The 26132-nt window shown below is 37.5% G+C and overlaps 2 protein-coding genes across 4 annotated transcripts in view; both read right to left on the bottom strand.

Annotated features, from left to right (window-relative positions):
* The window catches only part of Cltc (clathrin heavy chain), a 66485-nt gene extending 65084 nt beyond the window's left edge, over window positions 1–1401 (bottom strand). Inside the window, exon 1 of one of the 2 annotated variants that reach the window (XM_013357028.4) lies at window positions 937–1401. In XM_013357028.4, the coding sequence (XP_013212482.1) occupies window positions 937–978 (42 nt within the window). In that variant the 5' untranslated portion in view covers window positions 979–1401. The remainder of the gene's footprint in view (window positions 1–936) is intronic. The other variant, XM_005321560.3, reaches the window with a different exon arrangement.
* Window positions 1402–9394: 7993 nt separating this feature from the next.
* The window catches only part of Dhx40 (DEAH-box helicase 40), a 43786-nt gene continuing 27048 nt past the window's right edge, over window positions 9395–26132 (bottom strand). Inside the window, exons 13-18 of one of the 2 annotated variants that reach the window (XM_078042344.1) lie at window positions 18621–18735; window positions 17475–17583; window positions 15387–15481; window positions 12216–12285; window positions 11726–11954; window positions 9395–10700 (exon numbers count right to left, since the gene is read on the bottom strand). In XM_078042344.1, coding sequence (XP_077898470.1) covers window positions 10561–10700; window positions 11726–11954; window positions 12216–12285; window positions 15387–15481; window positions 17475–17583; window positions 18621–18735 — 758 coding nt within the window. In that variant the 3' untranslated portion in view covers window positions 9395–10560. Of the gene's footprint in view, window positions 10701–11725; window positions 11955–12215; window positions 12286–13660; window positions 14125–15386; window positions 15482–17474; window positions 17584–18620; window positions 18736–26132 lie in introns of those variants that run through there. The other variant, XM_078042345.1, reaches the window with a different exon arrangement.

Raw genomic sequence — 26132 nt, 5'->3', positions numbered from 1 at the left:
CTACTAAAAAGAAGCCAGTTACAGATCAACTAACCCTGCAAGACTGCAAGCAGGTGTGCTCTATCCCCAGGGCTCTGTTCAATTTCACCCAGCCCTGAGAGAAGTATTCAATCCCACAATCCCACAACTACCTGCTAGACTCCAGAAGGCCCCAAGATAACTTCCGAATAACTCTTCCTACCTTCTAGAATCAAGGAGGGGTTAAGAGGTACACCACCTCCAAAGAAATCAAGAAAGAGAAAAAAAAAAAAATGCGAGTTTCCTTAGGGACCTTGACCCCACGCACTCATGAGATTGACACCGCCCGGAGAAATGCGTTCCCCCATTTTATCCTCTTTCAGTTCCTTCCGTGACCTTCTGCTGCTACTGTCTCAGGAAAGGCAAAAGACAAGTCAAAGCCATCCCCCCCCTCCCCCGGGAAGGTGCCTTTCTCAATTGTGAGCCGTGGAAGGAGGAAGAAAAAAGGCTGCTCCTCCCCAACCCACCCGCCACACAACTCCAGAGCGCAGACACGATGGAGTAAAGGGAAGAAAAGAGCAATGGAAGGTGACAGCCCTGCACTGGCCCAGAGTGTGATGAGAATTCTTGCTCCGGGAGAAACGCAGTAAAGTCCCCTGCTTTTACCCCCCAACTCAAATGAATGAACCGAGTAAATTAGGGAGGGGGAAGTTAGTCTGCGCAGTTCTTGGCATCCAGGAAACAAGACAGAGGCCCTGGAACCCAGGCCTGCCCTCGGCGCCCTGTGCACCCCGATTCGTCATTTCCAGCCAAGGCCCACATCATTAACCCTTTCCGCTTTCAAAGATAGTGCCCCTTCCTCCATCTACGCCAAACCAAGCCCCCCCCCATCTGATCCTGCTCGGGCCCAGACTTCAGCTTCCTCCTTTCTTCCTACCGACCTCACCACACCCCTCACCAGCCTAGTCCCAACCGCACCTGAAGATGCTCCTGAAAACGAATTGGCAGAATCTGGGCCATGGCGCTGTCGGGGGGTATGGTCTCCTCCTGTCACTGGGGCTGCGGGGCAGTAGCTGCCCGGGCTCTCCGAGGGAGAGGAGGAGAGGGGGAAGGGGGAGGCTGGGCTCAGCAGGATACTCTCCGGGGACGCAGGAAACTGGCAGGCAGACGAAAGAGCTTGGGTCGGGGGCGGAGGCTCCAGGGGCCGGGAGAGCCGCAATGGCGGAACCGGGCGCAGCGCAGACTCCGGAAACGGCTGAGCCCTGCGGAAGGATCCCGCGACTGAACTCCGCCCAGTCACCTCACCCCCTCCGACTTATGTACCCCTCCACGGAGCGCCGCCTCGCTGTCAGGCGCAGGAATTCGGGGCGCACTGCGCCGAAAGCCTCCCTTGCTGATGCGTCAAGAGGGAGCAAGAGGAACTGGAGGGACTACTTTTTTGGAATCATCACTTTCCCCAGTCTGCTGTTTTTCCCTCCCCCCACTTTTTTTGCATTTTGCCACATCATGCGACTCGGGGCGACCGACGTCATTTCCGTAGGCGCTTTAGGTCCCACCCACGCACTTCCAGGTGCACGTGATGCTGGCAGTGACGGGTTGGTTGACTGCTGCCAGAATGGAGAGCGAGTGCTAGGGAAATGCTGCGTCTTCTGGGGATGAGGTGGTTGTTCGGCCTCCTTAAGGCATGGTGGGTGCTGTTTCCTTGTCCTGCAGCCCCTGCATATTTCGACTGAGTCCCTGATGAAGAGGACGTGGCGTGGGCAGATGGGCCCTGCCTCCCGCCCTCTCGGTGACTCAGGGAAACGGCCTCGCCGCAGAGCGCTCCCCTGGCAGCTGGTGCAGCACTCCTCCCCCGCCTAGTTTCATGCAGTGGGTGGTTTCTTACATCCCAGGGAGGGGGAATGAAATGGGGTTTAAAATCCTCTCTGCCCTTACACACGCCCTTCTGACGGTTGGAGAACCTGACGCGCGGATTCCAAGTAGAACCTGCGTTCTCTTCGGTGTTACTTAGATAATTAGCTCTAAGGACAGTGAAGGCCATCGGTGAGCTATCTCAAGCTGGCCTTAACGTTTCTGCGGACATTTTGGTGGACTAGTATCAGACTAGTTTATTAGTGATCAGCTTTGCGTTTAAGAATTTTTATTTATCATAAAATTGTCATAAAATAACGCGGAAGGATTGCACCAAAAATGTAGCAGTAGATTTTTTTAGCTACACCAAGTTGAAACTCACAGATTTATATAATTAGGTTAAAGATGACTGAAATGTCTTCCTGAAGGAAAGGGATTATTAACTGTGAATTTCCGTGGGACCACCTCAACACTGTCCATAGGTTAGCAATGTGGAATTTAAGCACCTCAAAGCCGGAGCATCATCGTATTTCCAACAGCATTAAGGTATCTACAGCATTACTTAATCTTCCCAATTCTTTCTTGATAAAATATAATAACATTTCATAATAATACCAATAAAGGACAAAATAATTTAATTCCGTGCCTTCATCTTGATTAGATTTTTTTTCTTCTCCAGAAAAGCCCTTGAGGAAAAAAACTCAAGTCCACTAGAATTTTTTTCAGTTAAAGAACGTAAAACCCTATTGGATATTCAATAATTTTGTGTGTTAAGCAGTTTTTCTTAAGGAGTTTGCTTAGTCATTTTTGTTGCTTTTAGTATTTTTCCCCAAACACTGTCTCTCATATTGAGGATCTGAGAACAATCTGGCAGGTAAGAAGGCAGTCAGAGACTGTTCTACAAAGAAAAGCCTTGCCACCATATTGTAGGAGTGAAGTTGTGCTTGCAAAATTTCATGTTGCTTTGTCAAGCCAAACACTTGAAGATGTCCTGTGTTACAACATTTGGAAGGACCTTTCTGATATCAGTCTAATAATAGCTGCTTTATATTAAAATCCAAAGGGAGTTATTGTTTATTGGAGTAATACAGTACCTTAAATTAAATTTTCAATATCAGAATCTAAGATACAAGAGTTATATCAAGAATGGGCCCAAAATTATTAAGTGTGTTGCTTTTTCATACAGACTGGAAGTACATTTAGAATCCCAAAAGCAATTGATTTTAACTTAGATATTTGGTGTAAAATATTTGACCAAAAAGTGCCCCAAGTTTTTGTTAAAATGCCTGCTGTGTCATCACACATTAGAAATCTAATGAATGCATTGTTTTCAGAAATTCAGGAAGAAAAAAAGATTGTGATATTCCAAATCATTTTAAAACACTGTACCCTTAAAAGTCAATTAATGCAACATTTTTCAAGAGGAAAAAAATAAGGTTCAGATGATTTTAAAAATCCCACAATAAAGATCTATAGCTTGAGGGGGCGGGTAATAAAAGATGCTTTTTATGGATATATGCTGTCCTTGCTAACAGTGTAGAGGCAGGAGAAAGGCTGTAAAATCTCTGATTTAGATACCCCAAAGGATGAAGCACTGTTAAAATTTGTTTCCTTGGCTATATGTGAATGGCATTGTTATCAGACACTACCTTAAGTTAAAAGAATTTTCTGACAACTTAATAAACCACAAAACAAATCCTGCTACCCAGAAACTTTTTTCTAACAGACTGCTGCAATCACATTGGCTTTCAGTTTTAGAAAGTGTCTTAGTAAGGTAGCCATATTAATAAGATAAATTGGTCAGGTTTTTTTCAATTTTAAGCTTTTTTTTCCACAATGTTCATCAACAGTAGGTCCTTGCAATGAGTTGCAGCAAGTTTCATTAGCAAAAACTGTATTGCTTGGTCTGTTATTTCCAGGAGTACCAGTTTCTCAAAATCTATAAAGGAAACCTATATTGTGCCACTAATTTTGTATTTTATGCCAGGAACTATTATGTGTGTTTGTGTGTGTATATAAATCCCCAACAGAATGACACTTCACACCTCAAGAAAATCCTATTATAGGACTTCTCTTTAGCTGTTCATATTAAATAAGCCCTGGCACCAAGGTCCTCCTTCTCTTAAACTGCATGCATGTGGATAATCCCAGCTACTCCAAAGACTGAGGAGGAGGATCACAAGTTCCCAGCCCAAGCACTTTAGTGAGACCCTATCTCAAAAAAAAAAAAAAAAAAAAAAAAAAAAAAGAAGTGGGTTGGGGATGCAGCTCAGTTGTAGAATGCTTCTGGGTTCAATCCCCAGTACCGCGCGCGCACACACGCGCCACACACACAAAACTTGAGCTAGCTGCATTGCAAAAATCACAAAGACATCTCTCTTGGATATTCAAAATCAAATACTGAAAGCAGAACATCAAAACTAATGTTTTATACCAAATATTTGCAATTGCAATTACAAGTCAAGCCATGAGAAATATACTTAAGATAACTGGTTTTGCCATTTAAACAGCAGCTCTGAATCATCTCAGCACCCCCTAAGGCTACTGATAGGAATCCCAGCAGGATTAGACTAGGTCTTTATCTTTTCAAGCAAGATAAAGAGCGGCAAGCCTATCATAAACCAGTAAAAAAATGAGTATTGCTTAGGTCTTGGTCAACATAGTGTCCACTGTTATTTTGGCTCTGTACAAAACAGATTATAGGCAACCTCCCAACAAAGTATGGAAAAAAATGAAAGAATCATTTAGAAAGCAAGGGAATAAACCTTAATGGCCTTTCTGCTTTAATATGAGATTTTACTTTTTTAGTTGTTACCAGGGATTGAACCCAGGAGCCCGTTTTATTTATTTGAGTTAGACTATCATTATGTTGCTGAGGTTGGCCTTGAACTTGCAATCTTCCTGTCTCAGCCTCCCAAATGAGGATTACAGGCTTTCGCCACTATACCCAGCTACTGTCTTTTATCATGTTCCAACCAAAAAAGCCAAGATTAGCCTGTGGGAATCCAAACTGGAAATTGGTCACATTATATAGGCTCCTCCCATATTTTCTAAAAGTTAAATTACATCCCAGGAGAGCAATGAAACAGCTCAAGACATTACCTTAAAAAGCCATCTAAGGAAAGTTGGTTTAAATATAGCAAGACCTTGTATCAAAACAGAAAGGGTTTGGGATGTAGCTCAGTGGTAAAGCACCCCTGAGTTCAATTCCCAGTATCCCAAACAAACAAACAAATATAATCATCACAGAGCAATATGGACAGAAAAACCCAGAAGCATTTTAACTCTGCTGACCAGTAAGAAGTCAGATGCCAAGTTGCAACATCGCTTTCCCATCCCAAAACAAAAGTCATGGGAAGCTGGAAAGATTAATAGAGCAAAAAGGCAATGAGGCTAAGAGTGTGAAAATGATTGTTATCCCCCACCCCCATTTCTTAATATGTACTTTTTATCTTTTTTTTTTAATCTCCAATTAAAAGCAAAGCATGACCCATAAACAAGTCTCCTCTCACTCTGGGAATGTTGTGTCAACAGCAAAGCACATACTTTATTAATGGTAATAAATTTTTCCTTGGAATGCCTAGACTGACATTGGGTAAATAAGGTTTTGGCTAAATCAAAAATAAAAGCTTGAAGGAATTATAATCTAATTTGCACCTTTGACAAATATTTTTCAGTAGTACAATACAAAAATAAATACTTGGCATTATGTTATTTTTATAAAGGCTTTGAGAAAACAGATTGATAAAGGGAAAAGCAATTCTGAATTTTAAAGGCTTCATGTTCGTCCCAATGAACAGTTTTTGTATAATATACCTAACAAACCTAGCCCAATCTGAATATGTACCAAACTTAATACACATTAGAAATTATTTTTTAAAATACCCTTACCATGTCATGACTGATAAAAGTAGATTAAGCAAAAAACTAACCAAAAACCTGGTTATTTCCAGGTACAATGCCATATGTTTGTAATCCAAGGTACTGGGAGGCTGAGGCAGGAAGATTTAAAAGTTTGAGACTAGTCTCAGCAACATAGTAAGACCCTGTCTTAAAATTAAAAAATAAGAAATGAGCTAAGGATGTGGCTCAGTGGTAAAGCGCCCCGGTTGCAGTCCCTGGTAACCCCCCCCAAAAAAAATTCCTGACATGTAAAAATTATATGAAATCAATTTAATTTTCTCTAATAAAAATGTTATTGGAACAAAGTGATTTTCTTTCATTTATGCATTGTCTATGGTTGCTCTTCTACTACAATAACTGGGAAGTTACAATAGATATTGTACAGCTTGAAAATCTAAAGTATTTACTATCTGGCTTTATCAAATATTAGCCAGATAATTTTATTATTTCCCATGGAGAGTTTTAACATATGAAAAAAGTGTTAAATATCTAAATAAGAAAATTAAGATAACAATAAGGCACTGTTTTTTGTCTTATTGGAATATGAGGGAACTCAAGGGTACAGTGCATTTATAACACTGGATAAAAATGTGAACTGGTTCATCTATTCTGCAGGAGTTTAGGAATAGGTGTCAGGAGCCTCAAAAATTATTTTCCCTGCTGTACAGAACATTATCACAATTTACTCAACCATTCCCAAATGATACCTATATATTTTAGCCATGTGGACACATTATGTCTATTATAATATTTTACTACTAAAAACAATGGTATGCTTAGCATTTTAATGAATTCTATATTTAACATTTTTATGAATGCTATATTTAATAACAACAGTTGATTATAGCCAGACATGCCTGTAATCCCAGTGGCTTGGGAGGAAAAGGCAGAAGGATCATAAATTTGAAGCCAGCCTCGGCAATTTAGCAAGGCCCTAAGCAACTTTTTTGTTTTTGTTTTTGGTACCGGGGGTTGAACTCAGGGGCACTGGGCCACTAAGCCATATCCCCAGCCCTATTTTGTATTTTATTTAGAGACAGGGTCTCACTGAGTTGCTTAGTGCCTTGCTTTTGCTGAGGTTGGTTTCGAACTTGAGATCTTCCTACCTAAGCCTCCCACCACTGGGATTAGAGGTGTATGCCATCAAGCCCAGCCCTAGGCAACTTTTAAGACTAGGTCTTAAAATAAAAATAAAAAGGGCTGGGAATGTAGTTCAGTGGTAAAGCATTTCTGGGCTCAATCCCAATACCCCCACCCACCAAAAAACAAAAACAGTTGATGCTAAACCTCTAAGAATCAAATTTTATGAGGAAAAGTATGTATAAGCCCATAAAGAAGCTTAAAATCTACACTTTCTTACTGGGTCACAGGTTGTCACATCTTTAACTTTGTTAGATATTACCAACGTGTTCTATGAAATAATGGCAATTTATTCTCCTATACCAATACTTTTCAGGAATATTAACTGTTGACAATCTGATGGTAATGAATGGCATCTTACTGTTCATCTGTATTTTCCTAATTATTAATAGGGTTCATTATTTTTTATTTACTGCCCATTTGTATTTCCTTTTTGATGAAATAACATGTCCTTTGTCTGCTTTTTTTTAAAAAAAATATTTTTTAGTTGTAGATGGACACTATACCTTTATTTTATTTTTATGTGGTGCTGAGGATTGAACACAGTGCCTCATATGTGCTAGGTCAGTACTCTACCATTGAGCTACAACCCAAGTCCCATGTCTGCTTTTCTATTATAACATTTTTCATTTTGATTTAGTCATTTGAAAGTGAATTCACATTCTTTTAAGAACAAACTCCTCCAAAACCACCACCTTTTCTCAAGGCTCTTTCCACCTTTTTGCCTTAATAAGATCAAGCATTCCTTTGATACTACTCCTCTTAGAGCATTCTCAATGAAAATGGGAATTGCCACAATTAATTTAAAACACTGAGTGCAGTGGTGCATGCCACCCAGCAACCTGGGAGGCTGAGACAGGAGGATTCCAAGTTTGAGGCAAGCATCAGCAACTTAGTGAGACCCTGTTTCAAAATAAAAATAAGGGATGGGATGTAGTGGCTCAGTGGGGAAGCACTCCTGTGTTTGATCCCCAGTACCCAAAACAAACGAAAACAAAAAACTGTAATGATGTAATTTCCCTCTAACAAATCTATATATCTCACAGAATAGTTCAAAAAGGTTGGCTTGACCTCAACTGACATTTTTAGCCTACTACCCCTTCTATGTACCAAATAAACTGGACTGTTTGCAGCCCTCTTAAATACCTCCCAATCTTTCCAATTTATTCTTCATCCATTCTGTTCCTAGTATCCATCTGTTTACTGGAGATTCATCCTTTAAAGAATGTTCTTCCTTACAATATACTACCAACAAATAAATATAGAATTTTTGAAATAAACACCAACTGGCAACTATAACAATAAAATTGATTCAAGCAATTGATGATAAATCTTCATATTTTATGAGGATATTTTACATATTTGAAAGTATCTCCCTATCAAATTCTTATGAATTGTAAGAGTAACTAGATTGAAGGGGAAAAAAAATACCTAACCAATAATCAAAGTTAAAATCATGTCTATAATCCCAACAATTCAGAGACTAAGGAAAAAGGATCACAAGTTTGGGGCCAGTCTCAGCAACTTAGAAAGACCCTGTCTCAAAATAAAAAATAAAAGGGCTAGGGGTGTAGCTTAGTGTTAGAGTACCCCTGGATTTGATCCCCAGTGACCTCCCAAAAAAACCTAATTATCACTGATAATGGGCAAATACCACAAAACTTCAGATGTTATACCCATACCATATCACTTATGAAGTTTTCCATTCAAATACATCTAACCACAGGGAAACACTAAAGAATCTCAAATTGAAGACTTCCTATAAAATAACTAGCCCATATTATGGTGGCGGGGGGGTGATTAGTGCTGTAAAGGAGAAAGGAAGATCCTTGAATGAAGAGAAGATATACTAGAGAAGATATTATTGGGACAACTGATGAAATTTGAATACAGACTATATATTTAGAATGTGTGCTTAATAAATACTGAGTTAAAAGAACTCTCTTTTTAAGAATTCATGCATACTTCTATCCCATTTAAGGAAACACACTGACAGCACATACCTAAAAAGACAAACTGACAGGACTAAACAATTAATGTGCAGAGACAGTGTCCAGGGCACTATAGATAAAAGTGAACAAATTAACAATGCTGAAATGTTCAGAAAAACAATCACCACTCACCTTCAAGGAAAGGCACAGGGATTCGGGTCCTCATGAGATTTTTTTTTTGTTAATGGTCACAATAACTTTATTTATTTTTATGTGGTGCAAAGGCTTGAACCCAGTGCCTCACAGGTGCTAGGCAAGCACTCTACTACTGATCTACAACCCCAGCCCCCTCATGTGATTTTTTTCAAGAAAGGCTTTAAGGGCTGGGAATATACTCCCTGATGGCCTAGCATGCACAAAACCCTGGGTTCAATTCAATTCCCAATACCAAAAAAAAAAAAAAAAAAAAACCCAGCAAAAATCTTCTAGTTTCTAGTGCTGGACATAAAGCTGTTTAGATGCCAAAGGGAAAACCTAGAAAAGAGTAGTTAGATATACTAAAAAGAAATTCAGACTCTTGGTTTTTACACAAAAATATCTAAAAACACACATTTACCATCTTTTAAGTTTTAATGACACTAAAAGCTTTATTTAACAAACATTCAGTGACTACTATGTGTAAAGCACTATGCTAGGTGTCATGAAAGATACAAAGGTGAAAAAGACACAGTTCCTGCCCACAAGGAGCGTATAATCTAGTGAGGAGACAGACAAATACACAAATAACTAGAATACAAGGCAGTAAACAAGAGTAGGCAAGTGCTGAGTGTGGCCTGAGTGTAATACTAACTTAGCCTCAAGGTTCCAATTTGAAACACTGGTGAAATAGTGTTGGCTGCTTTGAAATCCCATTTCAAGATCAACATAATAGATGTTTAAATGGTCCTACCCAAGCAGCTGGAAGCAAGAGAGTAGGCCGTGTGAAGGAGTTGCTTGAAAGCACTACCAGACCTACATACATGGTGCTGATACAAGTATGTAGGTACAGCTAAAAAAGAACTTTTATATATATGTGTGTGTGTATATATATATATATATATATCATCTGTCCTTTGGTTAATGGCTATAGCTACTGTTTTAAACAATATATTTTTATATAAAAAGGAATTTGTATAATCCCAGAAAAATCAATTTAAGGATTAATATTAATTCAAGAAAGAATCCTGACATAGGCAATTTTATTTACTATTTGATTCTTTTCTCTAAATATCTATAAAGCTCTGTAGCAATTAAACAGACATCTAAGTATTGCTGAGTAAAAACCTCTTATGTTCAGCCTTCTGAAGGAAATGGTCACATACCTGATATAACACTATTCTAATAGCAACAAGAAGGCCTTAAAGAGATTTAAGGAAAATAATTTTTAATGCTTCAATGCAAATGGAATACACGCTGATTAAATACAACTCAATGTTCTTTGAAAATATCTCAATAACAGCGTTTGATACCAGTTAAGGCCAGCAAAACTGAAGTGAGGAAAATATTACATGTATTGTCTTTCACTGGTTTCTTGTATCAAAGCCTATGACCATGCAATCCAATCCAGTCTTTCAAAATTCCATTTGTTGGTATCAGTGAGCTTTGATTTGCTTTTAGCTCATAGGCTAATAACAGATGCTGACCACTTCCTCTTCATAGTGCTGTCTGAAATAACTGGTAAAGTAGAAGCACATTTCCTGGCTGCTTTTCCTAGTTCCTGAATTGTAGGGTTCACTGCTTAGCCTGTTTCCTTCAGTGTGTCACTGTGGTCCTGTGTCCTCTGCTGCTTTCTCTCAAGGAAACGAGCTCGTGCATCTGATATGGATTTGTCATCATTTCTTCTTTGCATTTTCTTTAGGATTTCTTTTGATATTCCATCTGAAAATATTACAAATTAATCCAATAAAAATTTAGTTTTGAGATTCAACACTAATGGTATTAAGATAAAGAGATGCTATCATTTTTCAATGTTAAGAAAAGGTAAAAAGAGAAAATTATATTTTGCCCCATCAAAAGAAATAATGTGGGTTGGGAATGTAGCTCAGTGGCAGAGTGCTTGCCTAGCATGCACAAAGTCCAGTACCACAGAAACAAAACAAAAAACCCAAAGAAACTATGTAGTCTGTGGTTAATAACTAAGAACACATGGCCAGGAATGTAGCTCAGTGGCATAGTGTACACTTAGCATAACAGTGCAATCAAATACCTAGTGGATAACATTTCTGAAGACTCTCCTATGGTTTCTAGTACAAAACTTTTCACTGTTGTATTTTCCATTTATGTTACATAAGAATATACAGTATGATCCATCAAAAAGTTTTAACGAGGGCTGGAGATGTGGCTCAAGCGGTAGCACACTCGCCTGGCATGAGTGCAGCCCGTGTTCGATCCTCAGCACCACATACAAACAAAGATGTTATGTCCACCGAAAACTAAAATAAATAAATAAATATTTTTTAAAAAAAGTTTTAATGAGCCACGACCTCACACATGAGGCTGAGGTTGGAGGATCACAAGTTCAAAGCTGCCTCAGCAACTTAGCCAGTCCCAGTCTCAAAAAAAAAAAAAAAAAGAAAGAAAGAAAGAAAGAAAAGAAAAAGGGGTGGGGATGTGGTTCAGTGGTTAAGTACCCTGGGTTCAACACCAAAAAAAAAAAAAAAAAAAATTCAATGAAACTCTCTTTGTATGTGTCAGCTGATAATTAAACTTTCTGTCCTAATTCAGTACCACAACTATTTATGCCTCTGATCTAGGTACCTAGCATTTCAGAAAAAGCCCCTTGGAAAGAGGGAGGTTCTGAGGTTAATAATTCACAAAATTTTATAAACAAAATAAAAATACTAAAGCACTACTGGAAAATAGCATGGCACAGTAGCTAAGAGGAGAACGAATGATTCACTCACCCTTCAGCTGCTTTACATTTTCCTTATTTGTCCACCTCCTTCTTGCATCTTCCCTCACTTCCCGACGAGCCACACTGCTCAAATCGTGTGCGTTAAATTCATGCAACTTGGGTAACAAGTCTCTCACCCATTCATAACGGATAGGACACACAATTCTTGCGTAGACTTTGGTGGTAACTAATACCTCATGAAAAATGATCCATTCAAGTTTGGTTTCCTGTTCATGAAGCTACACAAAAGAATTCATTTAAGGATGAAAACTATAACCTGTCTTATTCTACATTGGACCAACTAAATAATAGCTCAAATTTTTCTGAATTAATTCCTATCTTCTTCAAACAGGAGGCGGGAGGCAACTAATACCCCTACAAATTTATGTAACACAGACACATGTAAATTTAACCTCAAAATGAAAAGTAAATGACATTTGTATATTACTTATTCCTACATCTTTATAATGCCTTCCCTTTATTAAAAATAAGGTACTTACTGCTGAGGAAGGATGAATGTGAACTGGGCTTCCACGCCCATCCATTGTGCAAAAAGTTCTCCCCACAGATCTATAAATAGAAAAACCAAATGATAAAGACCAGAACAGTAGAACAATGAAGTAAAATGAACAATTATAGTATGTCCTACTATAAAGAGCACAATAAGTAGAAGCTTACCTTTTTTTTTTAATAAAATCACTTTATACCAAGAAATATCACAATAGTTGGTTTAAGAAAGCCACACACACACTTGCCCATACCTAAAATTTTACTCTCTCAGTGACTACTATATAGTATGAACACCATCTTCTATTGCTGAAACAATAAAGCTATTAATAATAAGTTTAACTGAAGTTTTACACTTAATACTTTCACTACTAATTATATCTTTATGCTAAAATAACTTGGTAAGAGAGCTGATAATCCATTTCTTAAATTTGAATTTCTTTAAATTTTTTTAAATTTTAATTTCTTAATTAGACCGATCCATTTGCAAGTCTGTCAGCACCTCACTAAAACTCTCAGAGCTTAACGTCACATCACCCTGTTTCTGCACACACTACTACAAAAATTATTCCTAATCTCATAGGAATAAAGGCCAAACAGTTGCTGATTCTGTGCCGGCTGGGCTCCCAGAGGCTCCTGGTAAGTGATGTCAAATCTGAAGGTTCAGCATGACATCCTCCACTGCCCCAATGAAGGCATGACCCAACATCTGCCCAAAAGTAGAGCCTATACCATACCAGCTGTATTGGATGCCATCTGGGTTATCAGCAGACTAAGCTGCACGGATGCAGCATCAGGCAAGTTAGCTGTAGATGTAGGACCACTACTGGCAGCTGAGTTGCTGGTGCTGGCTTGACAGCTCTTGTTTGAGGTGCCATGGCTGGCTAGAGAGGCCATGCAGGAAGGTGCAGCTTTGGCTTCCACATGGCATCACAAGTATGTAGCAGCCAGGCACCTAAAACTTAAGAAACTCTGCCCAGAGGTGTAAATTTATTCAACTGACACTATAAGATCTCTACCAATTCATTTCAAATTCATGATACAAGTTAAACAGTCATTTTAATTAAGAATAAGCATTTCAGGTCAACAATTAGTAATATTAATGACAATGTTGTATTTGTGATTAAGAGTTCCTAAAATGTTTTCATAGCAAACTCTCAAAACAACCTATCAATTTTGAGAGCCATGCACATTATTCAAAGCCCAAAACTGAGACTCAAATAAATTAGCTAGCCGTCTCAAGATCTCAGAGCTAATACATGGTGAAACTAAGACCTACATATGTATTCTGTCTTGAATATAGTACTTTTTATTTTTTTATTATACTACATCTGTGCTCAAAGGGTTGACTTTTTCACTAAAGTATGATAATTAGAAAAATCTCATGTATCATTTTTCTAATATATATACTTCACTTTAAATTCTTATCCTTGTTTATACTTTTCTACATAAATGTCACTCTAAAAACTTGTCTTTTTTTTGGTACTGGGGATTGAACTCAGGGGCACTAAACCACTGAGCTACTTCCCCAGCCCTATTTTGAATTTTATTTAGAGACAGAGTCTCACTGAATTGCTTAGTGCCTCAATTTTACTGAGGCTGGCTTTGAACTCTCAATCCTTCTGTCTCAGCCTCCCCAGATGCTAGTATTACAGGCGTGCACCACTGCACTTGGCTAAAATCTTTATCAAAATAATAGCCCTAGTCTAACTTGCAATTGAATTTCTGCAGTATTTTACATATATTCCTCTTATAGTCCAGATCAGATTGACTGCCTTATAATTATTCACTTACCTATCTGTATCCTCAATTAGACTTAAGTATCATCAAGAATGACTGGGGCTGGAGTTGTGGCTCAGTGGTAGAACACTTGCCTAGCACTTGTGAGGCACCGAATTTGATCTTCAGCACCACATAAAAATAAATAAATAAAATAAAAGTATTGTGTCCATCTCCAACTAAAATTTTATATATATATATAAAGAATGATGCCAGGGCTCATATTCTACTTCACCTTTCTATCTGCAGATCTGCAGTACCTGCCCAGCGTTTGCATGTACATGGCAAGCAACCAAAACATATTTTTTAAATTCTCAAAAAAAAAAATCTAAATTTTAAGGAAAGTTAGAGGTATAATATAAAAACCTTCTTTACCTAAACTACTAAGAATAAGGTGCCAACTTGATGTGCCACCCACCATCCCCAAAAACTTGAGTGTGCATTTCCTATAATCAAGGACATTCTACTACATAGATATAATTCAACTATCAAAGCCAAGAAATTAACACTGATGCATTATTAATATCTAATCCTCAGATGCCACTGATGTTCTACCAAATGTCCTAATAATATCCTTTAAAGAAAATGACTGAGTTCAGAATCATATATTACCTTTACTTTACATGTCCCATTAGTTTCCCTCATTCTGGAATACTTCCTGTCTTTCTTTTTGTGGAGCTGGGGAAGTCTTTCTTTTGACTTGCTCCCAGTCCCTCTCAGAGCTAGGGTATGTGTGTACACTATTTACATACACGCAAATACTTATCACACACACTATTTTTATTCCCAAATCAATTTATCCATTCATCTATCAAGTACCATCATAATTTCATTATGATAACTTGAAATTCCAAATCAACTCAGAAACTGTTTTGTTTTCTCACCTTCCATATTTTTAACTCTAATTATCATATACTTAGCTATATGATCCATTCCTCTGTATATAATGAATTTCACATACCAGTGTCATACCCTTCCTATGAAGATACCCTCATCACTACCCTCACATACTCACATGCCAGATCAAATAACCCCTCCACAGGTTGTCTAAAGTCTGACATTCCTTGCCAAACTACCCCTTTCCTATGCCATCCTCAACCTTTTTGGCTCTCATAGTCCACTTGGGGCCACATCTCTACAAGAAAATCCTTGTTACTTGCCTTAGGTGATAAACCCATGCTGGACCTGCCCTACATATATTCTCCTCCCACTCTGGGCCAATGCAGCTCCCCCTGTACAAGTGACAATTATGAAAGAGCTCATAATTGAAGTCATCATCACCTCAGAACTTAAATTGAATCTCCAATCTTTAATATTAAATAGTTCAGTATTATAACCAAATATAATAGTATTCTTGATCCAGCCCTCAAGCTTATATTGCTTACCTTCGAGCTACATTTTTGAAATATCCTGCACAAAGACATCTTCGTAGTACTTCATGTTTAGGGCCTTCAAAGGTCTCTTTTGGGAAATCACTTTGCTGTAGATAGAATATATATTCAGTAGTAAATCTCAAAGAACAATTCAAAATTATCTTTTATTTTGAAAAATCCATATTCTTAAAAGACTTCTGCTTCTGGCCAATATGATGTAAGAAGAACTAGATTTACCCTTCCACCTGAAATAATCAAGACAGATAAAATACATGAAATAATGATTTCCAGAACACCATATATATCAGACAACAGATGATAGTGACCCTTGAGAAACAGGAACTGAAGCAAACCCAAGGACTGCCCAGCCTACCGTCTTTCTTAGACCAAGGCACAAAAAAAGAAAACCCAAAATGAAACAAAGAGAACTCCCTGAGAGTTGAGGAGACACAGCTGAAAGACCAGGAAGACAAAGGTGACTGAAATTTACAGTAACAAAAGAGAATTGCACATAGATCTGCAGAAGGTCCTCAAATGTTCAGCTGAGTATGGATTAGTCTATGAATGTAAGGAATCTACTAGCTAGAGAGGTATATTCACACTGCCAAAGAATGGTACCTGTCCCTGTAAGTCAGCTAGAATATCTCATAATTCATACGGTTTTGTGTAGTGTCTTGCTTTTGAAGTAGCGAATAACTACTTCTATACTGAGCACTGTTCTGATCCCACATAACAAATCTTATAAGCATGACTCCCCACAAAAAAAATCAGGTTCTAATAACTAGAATAAGAAAACATCCAGCACCCAGCAAGATAAAGTTCACAAGGTTTGGCATCAACTCTAAGTATGTGAAGAAATAGGAAAATACAATCTATAATGAAAATATAAATCAACCAACAAAATCAACTCAGAACTGATGTAGATATTAATTATACACATATTATAAATGGACTACTTTATGTTTGAAAAGTTAAGTGGAGGGCTAGGGGGATACAGCTCAGTGGTAAAGGGCTTGCTGAGCATGTATGAGGTCATGGGTTAGATTCCCAGCACCATAAAGAGAAAAAAGGAAGAAAGAAAAAGTTAAGTAAAAACCTGAAAAAAACTTTCCAGGTCTAGAGATAAACAACATCTAGATATGAAAAATACCATGGATGGGATTTATGACAGATTAGACACTACGAAAGATTAGTGAGTATAAAGGCAAAGCAAATAGAAAACATTATTTAAAATGAAAAGACAGAAAAGTATTGGTTACTGGAGAATGGGAAGAGAGGGAATGGAGAGTTATTGTTTAATAGGTACAGAATTTTTCAGTTATGGGATGATGAAAAAATTCTGGAAAAACTTTTTATATTTTCTATTTGGAGATAGAAAGTACCAAGGATCACACAAGAGTGAAAATGTACTTAATGACACTGTACACTTAAGTCACAGAGGCTGGTCTCAAACTTGGAATCTTCCTGTTTCAGCTTCCAGAGTTGCTGGGAGTACAGGCACATGCCACCATGCCTAATGCCAATACATTTAAAAATGATAAAATTCTTTTTTATGCTATGTGGTCTACCACAATAAAGTATAAAATTGAAATAAATTATGCTAAGTAAAAAGAATCCAGACCCCCTCCCAAAAAAGTACATACTGAATGATTTCATTTACATAAAATATAAGGAAATGCCAACTTATGTACAATCACAACAGGCAGATCAGTGGTTGCCTGGGTAAGGAGGAAAAGGGAAGCCTATGAGGGAAGATGAATGGATTACTATAGGACATGAAAAACTCTGGGAAGTGGGTGTTTTCATTATCTTGATTGTAGTGACAGTTTCACAGGTCTGTACAAATGTCAAAATTATACACTTTAAATATATGTAGTTTGCTGTGTATCAATTATACTTCAGTAAAGCTATTTTAAAATATCCTCATTTCTGCAGATAAATTTCTTCATTACTAATAGGAATCATTCACAGGGTCAGGGAGATGGCTGTATGCAGAAAGAGAAGGTGGTAAGAAGTAACTATGCATATATCAGTTAAATTCCATATGGAATATATAGGCTAAAAAGGCTACTTAAGGAAAAATAAATAAATAGCAATTACCTGTTTAAGCTTCCTGATTAGCTCTCGAAGTTGGGCTTCCACACGAAATGCAGAAAATAAGCACCTCCAATGAATCCAATGTTTTTGGCACCACGAAGCTGGAGCTCCACTACAAAACAAAAATACTGATCTCTTGAAAATACTTATGGTGAAAGACAATTTAACATTCTCATTTCTTATTTTATTTCTTTTCCCCCCTCACCCCCCCAGTACTGAGAATTGAACCCAGGGGGTACTCTACCACTAAGCTACATCCTCAGACCTTTTAAAATTTTTTTGAGACAGAGTCTCACTAAGTTGCCCAGACTGGCCACAAACTTGCAATCCTTCTACCTCAGCCTCCCAAGTAACTTGATTTACAAGTATGTGCCCAGTTCCTGGCTCTAACATTCTCACTTCTCTGACGAGAAGAAACCACCAAACAATTGTCAGCTTTCTGAAATTTATTTATTTATTTTGATACTTGTAGATGGACAGATGCCTTTATTTTGTTTGTTTATTTTTATGTTGTGCTGAGAATCAAGCCCAGTGCCTCACATATGCTAGGCAAGCGCTCGGCCACTAAGCTATAGCCCCAGCCCAATTGTCAGCTCTTTTATGAGATCTGTTCAACTATTAAGAGGTTTGAGGGGCTGGGGATGTGGCTCAAGTGGTAGCGCGCTTGCTTGGCATGCGCAAAGCACTGAGTTTGATCCTCAGCACCACATAAAAATAAAATAAAGATGTTGTGTCCACCGAAAACTGAAAGATAAATATTAAAATATTCTCTCTCTTCTATCTTTAATAAAAGAAGTTTGAAAAAATAAGTGTTAATTTTTCTAAATTAAAAATTAAACTGTAAATACTTTTTTTTTTACGCATAGGCATGAACAAATATCCAATCATTTTTTTAACCTAAATTACCTAGTAAAATTCTGTAACATTATTTTCAGGAAAGATTTGAGGAGAAGAAAGAAGAGAATCAATATTATATAATAAATGCCTAGGAAGTAATTCTCACCTGACATAATATCACTGATATTCAAAATACCTTGAAGTCAATATCATCCCCACTGAAGCTTAGCATTTAACATCACAAGAGTAAGTTCATTCTGGAGCTATATATCAAAACTAGTATCTTCTAGTCCAAAGGACTACCTCACATACCTTGATTTGCACTGTTCAAAGATGACAGCTAAAGTTGCAAAGTCATTAAATCCTCCAGCTTTAGCTGCCAATTCTCGATGCCGCTGTTCAGCTTCTTTCTGGTACTCTGGATCAACTAAAAGGAGAATTAGGAAGGCAACTTAGTTCTACTTTACATTAAATGCCCACATTCACTTTTTTTTTTTTCAAAGTCATCAAAATCTGCCTCACCCTCTGGGATATAATAAGATAAAATTATATTAGTTCTTCTTTCGAGGGGCAGGGGGGGTGTCTTAATTTTCTCCACAACTCCTTTTCTTCTTTTAAGGACACTTAGAGATTTTGCCAGAACAACGACATTACTTTTTTCAATCCATTTGCCTTTAAAATAGTATTTGGAATTTACTTCTTAAAATAATGTTTATTGTAGCTTAGTCGTAGAGCGCCTGCCTAGCACATGTAAGGCACTGGGTTCAATCCTCAGCACCACATAAAAATAAATAAATAAAATGAGGTATTGTGGCCACCTACAAAAAAAAGCAACCCACGTTCACGGTATCAAAAAAATCCAAACTAATCCTCAAGGATAACCATGGTTAATTAGATAGTCCCTGAATTACGATCATTCAACTAATGATTTTTTCACTTTACAGTGGTAAAAAAGCATTCTGCAGGAAATATACTTTGAATTTTGAATTTTAACCTTTTCCCAATATGTAGTACAATACTACTTCACAATGCTGGGCAGGTTAGGAGGCTTAGCTCCTAACCTGTCAGCCATGCAATCATGAGGGTAAACAAGAGACACTCTATTGTGTACTGAGTTGCTAAGTTATATTCAGTAGGTTAGGTGTATTGAGTACATTTTCAATTTAGGATATTCTCAGCTTATAGAAACATAACCCATCATAATTTGAAGTGCATCTGTATTTAGTGTGTATCCTTCCAGATATTTTCAACACCTACAGAAATATATGTACAGTGTTTTATTTTTACATAAATTAGACATATGTTCTGAAAATTCCTTTAACCATTTAATAACACTCCATGTCAGTACATATAGAACTATTATCAGAAATAACAATGTATAACAATCTAGTATTCCCCAGAGGAATGAGGAATATAACACAATTTACCCAGTCCCTATTTATCCAATTCCTGATTATAGGCAATTAAACGTGACCTCCAAATATGTAGAACTGACCTACTATGAACATTTTCTTTTCTAATTTTACACTGAAATACAACATACCTACAGAAAACAACACAGTCCACAATGTACAGCTCAATAAATGTTCACAAACAAAACATACCAATGTATTCAACAGCCAACTCAATGAACAGATGATCAGCCTCCCAGAAGACTCCTTTATGCTTGCCTTCTAACTACTCATTCTCTTCCATCAGGGCAACGATATCCTGACTTCAAACCCCACAGATGAGTTTTGCCTGTTTTTAACCTTTATATAAATGGAATCATACAATATGTACTTATATGTGTCTGATTTCTTTTCTTCAACATTATGTTTTTGACATTTATCTGTTATTGGCTTTGAAAATACTTCTCCTGATCCCATTCAGGTCTGACATGCTTTCTGACCAAGTCCTTCACTTACTCAGGCTAATATTTCAGAGTCCCATTCTTTTTTTTTTTAATATTTATTTTAGTTCTAAGTGTACACAACAAACTTTATATTTTTATGTGGTGCTGAGGATTGAGCCCAGAGCCTCACGTGTGTTAGGCAAGAGCTTTACCACTGAGCCACAATCCCTGCCCCAAACAGTCCCATTCTTTTCAAAACTGCTAGGAATTCTTCTTTCATAATAACACATCATATACCAAATTCTTATTCCTTCAGTATATCTATCACAGCCAGATTTAGAAGAGACCACTAATGTTACCTGATTCCAGGGACTAGCACTTACATAGAGTACAATGTAAATCTGCAAAGTAACAATTCCTGATCTTAATGGAAAAGCCATCTGATTAAAGAAAAACATTTATGAAGGTATAAAGTCTTGCTTCCATCCCAGGGTTTAAGTGGCTTCTAACTGTTACCAAAGTAACAATTGAAGGAATCAGCTAGAGACAAATGCAGAGAGAATATGATATATCTCAGATCACGTGCATGTATGTGACAGGGGTTTAGACTTTCCTATACCTACTCTGAACTTACTATGGGACATTAGCCAGTTTTAGTTTTAATTAAGTAGGTTGTTATTCAGGGAAGTTGTAGAGAAAAGGAACAAGAATAAGTTTTATCTGTTCCCTTACCTCTGAAAATAATGCTAAAATAAAGATATATATTATTAATAATGCCTTTTTCTTGGAGCCACTCAAGTATACTGATTTTTAATCCAAAATATTTAATTTTAAGCACCACCATTCCCCATAAGATTGCACTAGATCCCTAATCAATTCCTCCATGGCTCCCAATACTAGGAGACAAACCTAACAATAATGCTATGGGCTCATGGGACCCCAGAATTATGTTTTCTTCTACAGAAATGTAAAGCCCCTAGGTTCAATCCCCAGCAAACATACACACACACGAACGTAGAGTCCTAACTGTGTGGGTCCCCTGGGTTATAAAACCTCAGAGATGCTTCCAGTTTTGGTCCAATTCTTTCCGTCTTTGCTGAACCTAGAAATCTTTAATTTGACTGGAATACATACTATAATAATTTACAGAGATGGGTCAACATCTCTTGTTAAGATGTAGCATAACTTTGTAATAAATTTTAGTGTATTACAATTTTAAACTCAGCCCATATTGTATTTTGTAAAGACTAATTCTATGGGGTCAGTGTGGGGTCTCTATTGTTTAGAGTGCCCACCTACTCAAACTTTTAAAAAAATGTAGCTAGCACACTGCTTCACAGCTCTCCTTCCCACACTGCTTCCTTCTCTCTCTCTCTCTCTCTCTTACTTTTTCTTTGTCTACCTATATTCCCCCATCCTACCACTGCCATTATTTTCAGAGATAAGGGAACAGACAAAACATACTCTTGTTCCTTTTCTCTACAACTTCCCTGAATAACAACCTACTTAATTAAAACTAAAACTGGCTAATGTCCCATAGTAGGTTCAGAGTAGGTATAGGAAAGTCTAAATCCCTGTCACACAGGTTTAATTAAACAGTAGTTTAATTAAACAATGGTTTGATTATCCATCTTTACTTTCCCAGTATACCTGTCATTTTCTTCAGTTTATTAACTTTTCCAGATGAGATTCCACACTCAATATTACCTCATACAAACAGATATATGCCACTGGGCAAAAAGTATATATAAGAAATTGAAGCAGCAAAACAAGGAAGGCTATGTCATCTGAACTTTCGCCTTTGGGAAGATAATTCAATTCATTTCTGTACAGCAATCAATCAAAGAAGAAGAAAAAAAAAAAAACAGAGATTGGGTGGCACATGCCTGTAATCCCAGTGCCTTGGGAGGCTGAGGCAGAAGGATTACAAGTTCAAAGCCAGCCTCGGCAATTTAATGAGACCCTAAGCAACTTTGCAAGACCCCATCTTAAAATAAAAAATAAAAATAAATTAAAAAACAGGCTGGGGTGTGGCTCAATAGTCAAGTGCCCAGGAGTTCAATCCCTGGTACCAAAACAAAACAAAACCCTTATTTTTGGGGTGCCAGGGATTGAACCCAGGGCCTCACACATGCCAGACAAGAATTCTATCACTAAGCTACATCCCCCACCCCAGAAAACAAAACTCTTACATAGAAAGGGTTTCAAAAATATCAGTCCCCAGAGTTGGATCAGGGGAATAAGGCTATCTAGTGCCAAATACACATGTTGTATTCTTTGTTTCTAAAAACATCACAGTTAAAACATTTAAAACAGAAATTAACCAAAGCTATAATTCTGAGTTTGCCTCTATTTTAAGGCAATGCTATTTACCATCTAAAAATTATTTAACAGCCCTCATTCTGTTGTCTGGTATCTAAAGCAACAGCTGCACTAATGTCTAGACACCGTGTACAATTTACTACAGGAAGATGCTATCTATATTGAATGAATCTTAAGTAAATGAAGTTTAAATTCTTATGTCAATATTCAGATATAAGACTACTAGACAGTTTTGCCAATAATAAATACATAATAAACTAAATTAGGTGATTTACAATAACTAAGACCCAAGCCAGAAAGGACTGCTTAACCTATAAACGTATATAAAGGTAGGCAGAAAGACAATAGATATAATGGGTTTAACAAAATCTCAGCAAATCACAAGCTCAAAAACTGAAGCTGCATCTTGCAGCAGCTGAAGTTCAGACATTCCAGGTTTAAAAGCCAAGGTCATTTATGTATGTAGCAAGAATATCTAAGTAAAAGTAAGAAGCTAGTAGTGATTATTGGGTCTAGAAATCAAACCAGGACTTGTGTTTGAGAAAGAGATGTACTTTTCTTTCTTTCTTTTTTAAAATATTTTTTTTAGTTGTAGATGAACTGAGTATCGAACCCAGGGCTTCACGCATTCGAGGCAAGTGCTCTACCACTGAGCTGCAACCCCAGCCCCAGAGACGTATTTTTTTCACTTAAAGCCTTTTGTAGTTTGAATTTTTAATTATATATACCTCTCTAGGAACAGTAGTATAACGAGTTAGACAAAAAATTCCCAGGGAGATATCTATTAGACTAGGCAAAACTACCCATCATTCTAAGTCTCTGGAGATTGATCAAAGGACTTAAAACAAATCTATGGAATTCAGTAAAAACAGGAAGAGTGATACCCAATTCCCCTACAGTTCTGTGTGTGGGGAAGCCATTCCAGAAGGCTTGGTGGTATAAAAGTGGCATCCTTTCTCTCATTTAAAGTTCCTCCTACTCTAGGGATGATTATGGCAAAACAGTTAAAGAATAATGCAGACCACAATTCCCCCACAGCTCTGCACTGTAGAAGAGCTATTTCAGTGGATGCAGTAGCTATTCCAGGTTTGGCATTTTTAGTTTTAGTTTGTTTGCAGCCCGTAAACATACAGAGATTGCTTCTGCATTAGTCAGCTTTTTGTTGCTGTGACCAAAAGACTTGACAAGAACAACTTAGAGGAGAAGAGTTTATTTGGGGATCATGGGTTCAGAGGTTCAGTCCTTGGTCAGCCAACTCCATTGTTCTGGGCCTGATGAGATGTGGCAGAGCAAGCTGCTCAAGTCATAGCAGTCAGGAAGCAGAGAAAGAAAGCATGCCTGCACATATGCAAAGAGCCAGGAACAAGATATAATCCCCAAAAGCATGCCCCAGTGACTTATTTCCCCCAGCCATGCATCACCTGTCTACAGTTACCACCCAGCAGTCCATTCAAATTATTTTTTCTCAATAAATTGTTTTTATTTTTTTTATATACCATTCAAATTATTAATCCATCAATGGATTTATACACTGATGTAGTTACAGCTTTTATAATCAATCTTTTTACCTATAAACAATGTTACATTGGTAATCATATTTCTAACACATGAAGTTTTGGGGGAACACTTCATATCCAAAATATAAGAACTTCTCACTGTGTTTTGTACTAGGAAAGATGCAATAATGATAGCCACAGCTCAATTCCCACCAATCCCCAAGACCACACCTCTGTTCTACAGGAAAGATGTAAGTAGGGTTGCCAGGGAAAAGCAGACCCCCATTCACCTCTCCACAAGCTCTTGCTCTGTTAGCATGACAAAGATGGGGACAAGCATCAACAAAAACTGGTAATACCTTTCCCCTGCCAAGATGCCCATCTTTACTTGGATAAGACTATAAGCAATTCATATCCCAGGGCACTGTCAAGAACAAGAGGACACCACGCACAATGGTGCAAGCCTATATATAGTCCAGCAATTTGGAAGGCTGAGGCAGGAGGATCACAAGTTGGAGGCTAGCCTCAGCAACTTAGTAAGATCCTAATTAAGTTAGCAAGACCCTGTCTCAAATAAAAAATAAAAAAAGAGTTGATATATAGCTCAGAGGTTAAGTGTCCCTGGGTTTAATCCCTGATACCCCCCACCAAAAAAAAAAAAGCAACAGACCTTTAGAGCTAGCTAATCAGTGAAGACTGGTAGGGTTGGTATAATACCAAGAGAAGCATACCAGCCAAACATTTAAAGAGAGATCATTGAAGAAAAGGGAAATCTGCTAAAATCCTGTGTCCTGGAAGCCTGGGCACATGCCCAAAGCTGTTATCTTCTGAGAAGGGAGAGGGAACAAATGAGTCTCTGGTCCTTGGCTGAAGACAGGACAAATTCATAAACTGCCTCAACCATGAAAACAGTCTCAAAATTACACAACACAGACCTGATAGTAAAGATGAAAACATCACTGGCTTAAGAGGCTTAGGTACAACCTCTGATCAAACATCGACTACTATGGAAACCAAAACAAAACTTCATGATAGGGGTTCCAGAGTACAACTGAGCTAGTAGAAAAATATGTAAATGAGTGAGCATGGTAGCACATGCCTGTGATTCCAGCAACGAAGGAGGCTGAGGCAGGAGGATCACAAGTTTGAGGCCAGCCTCAGCAACTTACTGAGGTCCTAAGCAACTTAGCAAGATGTTATCTCAAAATAAAAAATAAAAAGAGTTGGGTATGTAGCTCAGTGCTTAAGTCTTGCCTAGCATGCACAAAGCCCTGGGTTCAATAGCTAGCACCACAAAAAAAAAAAAAAAAAGAAAAGAAAAGGAAGAAAAAGAAAAAAAGGGCAAGAGTGTAAATCATGGCAAAATATTTCGACACTTCACAAACACAGACACAAAAATGGCCAATTAACACATGAAAAAGTGCTCAACATCATTAGTCCTCAGAAAATGTAAGTAAATACCACAAAGAAATATAGAATGCATAAAATGAAAATGACTGACAATAACAAATGTTGAGGAAGATAATGTAGTGCAAACTGTACACTCAAACACTGCTGGTCATATTTAAAATGGTGTAACTACTTTGGGGAAAGGCGTAGCAATATCTTAAACATATATCTATTCAATAGCAGAGCAATTTGTTTCCAAAGTATTTACTTTACCTAAGAGAAATAAAAATATCTCTACAGAAGACTCCAAGAATGTTCAAAACAGCTTTACCCATAAATAGCTACAAGCAAGAAACAATTCAAATATAATCTATTTATGAAGTTTCAGAGGCAGCGAAACTAACCTGAAAAGAAGCTGACTGGGAGAGATGGGGTGAAATATGACTGCAAAGTAACATCAATGGAACTTTCTGGAGTGATATAAATGTTCTATATCTTGACAGAGGTATGGATTATAAAGGTGCAGCATCCATTTCACAAAATTCACTGAATTATTCATATAAGATTTATGCATTTTACTATATGTAAATTTTACCTTTTCTAAGGTAAACAATAAATGTAAAATCCAGTTTTATACAGAGGTGCCTCTACAGTGATATAGCTAAGCAATTCTGAAACTTTTTGTATATTCTAGGGAAAATGAATAGTTTGAATATGGACTCTGGATTAGATAATAGTATTGTATCAATTTTAAGTTTCCTAATTTTGGCAAATGTACTATAC

This window comes from Ictidomys tridecemlineatus, chromosome 3, assembly GCF_052094955.1.
Source record: "Ictidomys tridecemlineatus isolate mIctTri1 chromosome 3, mIctTri1.hap1, whole genome shotgun sequence".
NCBI lineage: Eukaryota > Metazoa > Chordata > Mammalia > Rodentia > Sciuridae > Ictidomys > Ictidomys tridecemlineatus.
The sequence above is the reverse complement of the archived record's forward strand: the minus strand, read 5'-3'. Positions and strand labels throughout refer to the sequence as shown.